We start from the raw sequence: 8,589 nt of genomic DNA, 5'->3' as shown, positions 1-8,589 counted from the left end.
TGTTTTTGTTTTGTTTACTCTTTTCTGTGTGTGTCAATCAAGAACTGCATTTTTGCATTTCACAATTTGATTTTCAATATAAAAATACATTCGCTTCCGCCACACGTCTCTCGCTCGGTTGGCTGCTGCCGCTGCTAGGAACATCATCAATTCTACATTTAAATATGTGTGTAATTGTTGTTGTTGTTGTTGTTGTTGGAGAATCTTGCTTGACACATAATCGTATTTATACATATATACATACATGTGTGTATATATGTGTTTGCAGCATTTTTGTCTTGGAAACAATCATTACAAAATAGTAGTAAAAATCTACGAACTACTACTACAAAAAAAAAATTATTTATATCTGTATATGTATGTGTATGTATGTATGTATATACATATATACATATATATATCTATTACAATATTTGATAATATAATCTTAAATTGTAAATCTTTAGACTAATTAATATTATTGTTGTAGTAGTTGTAGTTTGATGTTGTTGTTGTTGTTGTTCTATGTAAAAATTATACACTTGAAGAAATTTTTAATGAACTTTTTGCATATATACACGTCGATATATGCGCGTATGTGTTCTTCCTCTATATATATATATATATTTCTAAATTGGCATGAATTTCAATCAAAATAAATAGGCATATGCTAAAAAAAAAAAAATAATAAAAACTAAACTAACATAATTCTATATATGGTAATATCTATAAAATTTTTGCTCTTTTTACTTTGACTTTGATTTGTTTACTTCTGTTTATGAGATGCTTCACATTCGTACTTTGGGCCGAAAACAAATTATGGGCGAGAAAAAAAAAACATGATTTAAAAATTAAAATTATTTTTAAATTTACAAAAATTAGTGGAGTGATTTTTGTCAGTTTCTTTTCTTTTTTTGTGTTTTTTTTTTATATATATATTTTTTATTTTAATAATTCTTTATTTTCCTATGCATTTTTTTGTTGTTGTTTTTTGTTTTTTGCTTTTTGTAAATATGTGAGAAAGTGAAAAAAACATCACAGCTAAAACTTCAGTACATTTTTCTTGTGGTTACTTCGAAAATAATATATAATAACTATTATTATTATTATTAGTATTATAAAAATATCGAAATTAGAGAAAGGTTTGCGGAAAGAAAGAATGAATTAAAAAAAAAAAAAAAAAAACAAAGAACAAACAACAAAAGGGTGTGGGTGGGGTCTCATTAGAAGATAGACAGAGACATGAGACAGAGACAGAGACAGAGACAGAGACAGAGACAGATACAGATACAGAGATACAGAGACCATACAGAGACAGAGACAGAGACAGATACAGAGACATATACATATAGACATACAGAGACAGAGACAGAGACATACATAGACAGACATATACAGATATAGACAGATACATAGACATATACATAGACAGAGATACAGATACATAGACAGAGACATATACATATACATATACATATACATATACATATACATATACATATACATATACATATACATATACATATACATATACATATACATATACATATACATATACATATACATATACATATACATATACATATACATACAGATCTCTGTATATGTTTACATATTTATGGGCATATCAATAGATCTCTATACATATACATATGTATATATACACACATATTACATATATATATATCGTCGTATAACTAAAAATAGACTTTGCTCTATATAAACGACATTTTGTCAGTTTTGTTTGTTTTGTTTTCGCTTTCCTATTCCAAATTATTGTTTGCTTTTTTTTTCTTTTCTTTTTTTTTTTTTGGTCAATTTCCTTGTCGCTTTTATTATTTCCTTTTACATAATTGCATTTGTGCGTGTGCGTGTGCGTGTGTGTATATATGTGATTCTCGTTTGGGGATTTCTTTCTCAGTTCGCAATGGCGTTGCCCAAGCCAAGCTGCTTCGTCAGATTGGGGCGCCAATGCTGATGAGTTGGGTCGATTCAGCGGGGTTGGTGGGGGTGACTAAGGGGGGGGCGTGCGGTGTGGGCCTCGAATTTAGATGAGGCGGGGCTAAAAAAAAAACAACACACATAGATAGACATGGGACAAGTACAGGGGGATGGACAGAATTTAGCAGGGAGCACAACAGGAGGGCGTGGTCCGTGGGGCTTGTTAATGGTTCAATGGGGACTATTATTTCGGATGTGCAATGTAGGCCAAACATAGACTGAGATTAAATACAAAAAGCGATCATCCGTGTGTGCGTGTGTGTGTGTGTGTGTGTGTGGGTGTGTGTAAGGGGGGGTATCACTCCAAAAAAAAAAAAAAAAAAAAAAAAAACAATTTTCACTAAAACTAGAAACGTCTTACAGACTAAAAGTACTTGGGTTGCCCCGCCCATAGATCTGATACGATACGGCGATACAGTGAATGCGACCCGCCCCCTGGCCAGAGCTTGGACGTCTTTGTGTGTGTGTGTGAGTGTGTGGGGGGCGTGGACGCTGTGATTGTTGAGTTGTCCACATTAAGACATATCTTCTAATCCTCCCAGGCAACGCCGGCGGCCAGCTCACGGCGCACACGCCACAGCATCAGCTCCATGCAGGCGCGCGAATCCTCGAAACTGCTGTGTCCGGTGGCACCGTCCCCGCTCTGGATCTCGCGATTGAGATGCGTCTTGGTCAGGTGGCGCAGGGCCCGACGATAGGGGAATCCGCTTGTGTGCGGAAACGCAATCGATGTGTCGATCAGCGTATTGTGGACAATGCGCAGTGCGCGCAAATCATTGTCCAGCCCATGGCCGATCAGTATGGTGTCCGCATCGATCAGCTCAAGCAGATCGCGCTGCACCTCGGCCAGCGACTTGCAGCCGTTCGCCTTGAGATCCTTGGCGGTGACGCCCGAGAAGCGTGTATTATAGTCAACAATATCGGCATCCGGCCGCACATAATGCTCGTACACCAGCTGCCCGTTGAGGGCCACCAGCGATACTTTGGTGACGTCCAGGCCGCGGCCCGTATAGCTCATCTCGCAGTCGAGCGCATAGACGGCGGGCGGCTCACGGTTGCGGGCCGACGTGCCGCTGCGCGGTCGTGTATGGACAAAATCATGATAGGGCCCATTCACGCCCACCACCGATCCGGTCCACACATGGAGATCGTGATGCGTGCAACCGGGATCCGATTCCTCGGTGCCATTGCAACAGGTCCAGCGGCTCACCCAGACATTGCCATCGTAGCAGCGATGGTATTTGCCCCAATGGTATGTGCACTCCTCGCGCGTCAAATACTGTCCGCTCTGGTCGTCCACCAGAAACTCGCGCTTGCAGCGCACACACTCCTTGGCCAGGGTGCGCTCCACCGTCGGGTAGTTGCAATACAGCTCCAGTCCATAGCTGCTCTCGGCACTCGGTGCCGATTCGCATTCGCTGCCGCTCCATTCGCCTCCCGATTCCGAGTCGATCGAACGTGGCGATATATTGCCCGAATCAGTGGATATTGCTGTTGGGCTGTCGCTGCTGCTGTCGTTGTTGTTGTCGTTCTCGTTGTCGTTCTCGTTGTCGTTGTCATTTTGGTTGCTGTTGCCGGTGGCATTGGTGCTGCTGTTGCCGCTGGTGGTGCTGCTGTTGCTGCTGCTGCTGATGCGGCCGGTGCCGCCGCCAATGATCTCGTCGGGATGGCCCACCACCTCCTGCCCGCCAGCATATTCGAAATTGCTCGTATTCAGGCCATCATGGCAATTGATCACCGTCAATGCCGACTCGGCCACGGCCATCACATGCGCGGCCGCAAAGCTCATGTGCGGCAGACACTTGAAGATCTCAATGGCGCCGTCGTGCACCACACTGGCCACCGGGAACCCATAGACGCGCAACAGATTCTGATCGATCAGATAGCGACGCAGCTGGCGCATCAGCGCCCCATCATCGATGTCCAGGCGCTCGTATTGACGCAGCGGCGGCACCAGGAAATTCAAATTCTGGCGCTGTTGGGCCTTGTGCAGCTGGCGCTCTTCGCGTTGCCAGCTCGTAATCGATTTGACTCCATGCTTGTTGTTGTTGTTGTTGCGCTGGTTGTTGTACTGGTTGCTGCTGTTGCTATTGTTGTGGCGTATGCTGCTGCAGCTGCTGCCAAGGGGTGAGCCGCCAGGTGAGCTCACAGCGGATGATGAATTGGAGCTGTTGAATTTCATGTTGTTGCCGTTGCCGTTGTTGTTGTTGCTGTTGTTGTTGTTGTGGCCGCCGTTGTTGTTGTTGTGCATTCTGTTGTTGTTGCTGTTGTAGTTGTTGTTGCACTTGTTTTGCTTTGCCTTGCCACGCTTGGAATTGCAATTGTTGCCGTTGTTACCGTTGTTGCAGTTATTATTGTTGTTGTTGTTGTTGTTATTGTTGTTGTTGCGCCACTTGCCCTTGCACTTGCCGTTAGCTTTATTATTCGGCTGCTGTTGCTCCTGTGGCACCTGCACCTGTATCTGCACTTGCACCTGTCCAGCCGTCTGCTTCAACGCCTGCGCCTTCTGCTGACGCTTCGAGCGCGACTTGTTGCCGTTGCCGTTGTTGTTGCCGTTGCCGTTGCCGTTGTTGTTGCCGCTACTTTGCTGATTGCCCGGATTGTTGCCCACTCGGCATTTGGACTTGTTTAGGTGCTCGTCGCTGGAATTTATGTCCTCGCTGGTTGCCTCGCTGCTGGTGCTGTTACGATGTCCGGGATTGTGCTGGCCCAGGAATTTCTCTGCAAAGAGCCAATACGAGAAAATACATATATATATATATATTTGTTTTAGTATTTGTTAACTTTTTGCTGTTTTATCGCGTTTATCATTATTAGATTTTCAACTGTTTGAACTGATTCTAGATTTTTAAATTCATTTGATGAACGATTTGATTCGAAACTGAAAATGTTTAGCCTGTGATGTGAAAATAAACAGACCTTTCCCAGCCGACTTTGTTTGCTTAGCTTACTTGTTTGAACTAGTTGAATTTGTTATATTTCTATAGTTAGATTATATGGGATTTATGGGATCAGTGAAAGCATGAGTATTTGATTCGTTAATGAATTCGTTTTCGCTCTAAATTGCAGTGTTAATCTACGAAAAATACAGTTCTATCAGTGAGCTAGTTCAAGTGAACAAGTACAAGTGAAAAAGTTCAACTGAACAAGTTCTAGTGAACTAGTTCAAGTGAACAAGTTCTACTGAACCATTTCAAGTGAATAAGTTCCAGTGAACTAGTTTCAGTGAACAAGTTCTAATGGAATAGTTGCAATGAAATAGTTCTAGTGAAATTGAATAAGTTCTAGTGAACTAGTTCAAGGGAACAAGTTCTACTGAACTATGTCAAGTGAACAAGGTCTACTGAACCAGTTCAAGTGAATAAGTTCCAGTGAACTAGTTTCAGTGAACAAGTTCTAGTGAAATAATTCCAATGAAATAATGCTAGTGAACTCATCCCAATGAACAAGTTCCATTGAACTAGTTCCAATGAACTAGTTTCAGTTAACTTAAGTTATAAAATACATTATTTCATATAACTTTGTTATTATCAAATGCAGCTCATTTTGGAACTAGTTCTAGTTCCTTGTCTAATCATGTTTTTTTTTCCTAATTTAATGACTACGTTTGTGTATTGCATCGTGTTCACTTCTGAATGAGTTTTAGCTCTTTGCTGAATCGCTAGTTCCAGCGCTCGTTCACTGAATCTCTCCTATATTCCAATACTCAATTCATTAGGAATTTTTGTTTGAATTTCTTCTGATCCGATGAATAAATTTGCCATTCATAAGCAAGCTCATGAGACCATTGCTATGAACTAGTTCGCCTGAGCTAGCTCAGCCAACACATACTTCTGAAGCGTGTCAGCTAGGTTGCCTATCCAGCTGGCGTAGTATTCCATAAATTAAAACTCATTCAAACTAAACAGATTTCCATTTAATGCGCTCTGTTACGCTCATGAACTAGTTCGCTTATGCGTTACCAGCTAGTTAAGCTTTACGTCGCCTCGCGCCTCCGCCCCCGCACCCGCCTCAGGAAACCCATAGACAATCTGTGCACAAATTCCGTATGTGAGTACCCACATCTATATATAATTATTTCGTCTTTTTTTTTTTCAGCTATAGTAAATTTGCTTGACGTCAATTTACGTTTGCTAATTGCTGAGTTGATAACAAATTCGTCTGTATGTGTGAGTGTGTGCATGTGTGTGTGTGTGTATGCGTAAGCATGCGTGTGAGTCTATGTGTGTGTGTGTGTGTGTGTGTGTGTGTGTGTGTGTGTGTGGGTTTGTTTGTGAATCGCTCTTATCAGCCGGTCGGCATCGTTGCGCGCGCCACGTGCTTCTCATTTTGTGACTTTGCTCGGCATTCATAATACAATTTATTGCCAAAAAAGAACGAAGCAGAAGGCATATGCTCAGCTATGAATACCCTGTAATACGACAAGCCTATGCAGATTGGCATTACTTGTATATAAGAAAAAGTGCTTTACGGCGTATCTATGCGTCGCTCATAGCTGACTTTAGTTGACCTCAAGCTTTACGGAATGAGAGAGTTGGAGAGGGAGAGAGAGAGAGAGGGGGGAGAGGGGGAGGGAGTGAGGCAGCTAGTGAGAGAGAGAGTGACATATGTTTGCTTTTGCCTTATAGAGGAAACAAACAGCAGAGGCGCGTGGCCGCCTGTCTTACACACAAGACGATGATGATGATGATAACGTTGATGATGATGTTCAGTTATTACTCATGAGCAACATAATTATAATGAGCCGAAAAATGACTTCCGCATTTTCTGGGCAGCTCATTCAAGCCGCAAAAGGGGCGTAGTAACAGCTCGCTGTTGTCAAGCAACCACAAAGGGGGGGCGTGGCGAGGCTTGGGGGGATCGCTAAAGCTCCAGCTCAGGTCGGACAACGTGCTGTTGATTGTTAGCAACAACACGTGGCCAAGCGTCAATCTAAAGCTAAACGTGTATTCAGCCAGAGGCCAGCTGTTGCTTATCTAAGCGGCGACAACAACAATAACAAATTGTTATCTATTTATGCACTGCATTTGCTGCTTCCTATTTGCACAGCCAATTTGTTAAGTTTTTGTTGGCATTTTAGCTTCCCACGGCAATTTGATGGCTGATAAATTGCGTGCGATGGAGAGAGAGAGAGAGAGGGGGAGGGGGAGAGAGGGAGAGAGAAGTGCAGCACAGCAAGATATACACATAAATATATATATATACATACATTATATCAATATGTATTATAGTCACACACTCACGCACATCATATCATAGCAGTTTGTTGACTCTGCTTGCGATCGAAGGACATATCGGATATCCAATATATGTATGTATACTCTATATGTGGAGCTCTATTTAGCATCGTAGCTGGCTCGCTGGCTGGGCGCGTGACTTGTGTGGGCAATTGGCCAATAAGGCAAGCCAGGCCAAGCCGAGCTGAGCCAATCGCTGGCTTTGCATGTCAAGCAAATTTCTCCGCATCAACTCATAAATCACGCATACGCAGCGTTGCCAGGCGGCGGACCCAGCAGCAGCAGCAGCTGAGCAGCTGCCAATTATTGTTTACATATGTGCAACACGTACTTTAACACGCATTGAGCACTGTTTGGCCCAGCGATTAGATAAACGAACTTCCCGAACACACACATACACAGGAACACACTCTTTGCGCTTTATCGCGCACACACACACACACACACACATACGCGCCAAAATCTTCAACAACCTTGAAATTCATATAAATATTCATGTGCGCGCATAACAAGTGTAGATACGCGATTAAAACGTAAACATAACATAATTATGCGAGGTGCGTTTCAAACGTATTCGCCGATGAGCGACAGAAGAGGAGTGAGGGAGAGAGAGAGAGAAGAATAAAATAGTGTCTGTTGCAGACAGCGGACATGAGGGCAAACACAAGTGCGCCAGTGGGGAGTACTCGACTTGAAGTTACCCGGAGGAGAACAATGTTCAGATACTTATGCAATCAGGCATGATAGGCGATAAGGGCGATCTAGAGGGCAGTGTGGGACAGACTATCAGACATGACAGACATGAGAGGAGAAGAATCTAGAAGGATGCATAAGAGTAGATACTTAGATATAGATATAGATATAGAGATAGATATAGATATAGATATAGATATAGATATAGATATAGATATAGATATAGATATAGATATAGATATAGATATAGATATAGATATAGATATAGATATCGATATAGATATAGATATAGATATAGATATAGATATAGATATAGATATAGATATAGATATAGATATCGATATAGATATAGATATCTCGCTCTCGCTCGATCTCGCTCTCGCTCTCGCTCTAGCTATAGATCTAGATATCGATCTCGCTCTCTCTCTAGATATAGATATCGCTCTCGCTCTCGCTCTCGCTATAGATCTCGCTCTCGCTCTCGATCTCTAGCTCGATCTCTCTCTCGATCTAGATATCGCTCTAGCTCTCGCTCTCGCTCTCGCTCTCGCTCTCGCTCTCGCTCTCGCTCTCGCTCTCGCTCTCGCTATCGCTCTCGCTCTCGCTCTCGCTCTCGCTCTCGCTCTCGCTCTCGCGCTCTCTCTCTCGCTCTCGCTCTCGCTCCCCCTTCTCCTCCCTC

At 42.7% G+C, this 8,589-nt stretch overlaps 1 protein-coding gene across 3 annotated transcripts in view; it reads right to left on the bottom strand.

Moving 5' to 3' along the window:
- Positions 1 to 1,708: 1,708 nt before the first annotated feature.
- LOC115565388 (RNA exonuclease prage) overlaps positions 1,709 to 8,589 on the bottom strand; it is an 86,406-nt gene continuing 79,525 nt past the window's right edge. For all 3 annotated transcript variants that reach the window (XM_089263299.1, XM_089263301.1, XM_089263300.1), the window contains one exon: positions 1,709 to 4,701. In XM_089263299.1, coding sequence (XP_089119425.1) covers positions 2,510 to 4,701 — 2,192 coding nt within the window. In that variant the 3' untranslated portion in view covers positions 1,709 to 2,509. The remainder of the gene's footprint in view (positions 4,702 to 8,589) is intronic.

The sequence above is a fragment of the Drosophila navojoa genome, chromosome X, assembly GCF_054131105.1.
Source record: "Drosophila navojoa isolate 15081-1374.11 chromosome X, UAZ_NAV_1.0, whole genome shotgun sequence".
Classification (NCBI taxonomy): domain Eukaryota; kingdom Metazoa; phylum Arthropoda; class Insecta; order Diptera; family Drosophilidae; genus Drosophila; species Drosophila navojoa.
Note: the sequence above shows the minus strand (reverse complement) of the source record. Positions and strands in the feature narration are given on the sequence as shown.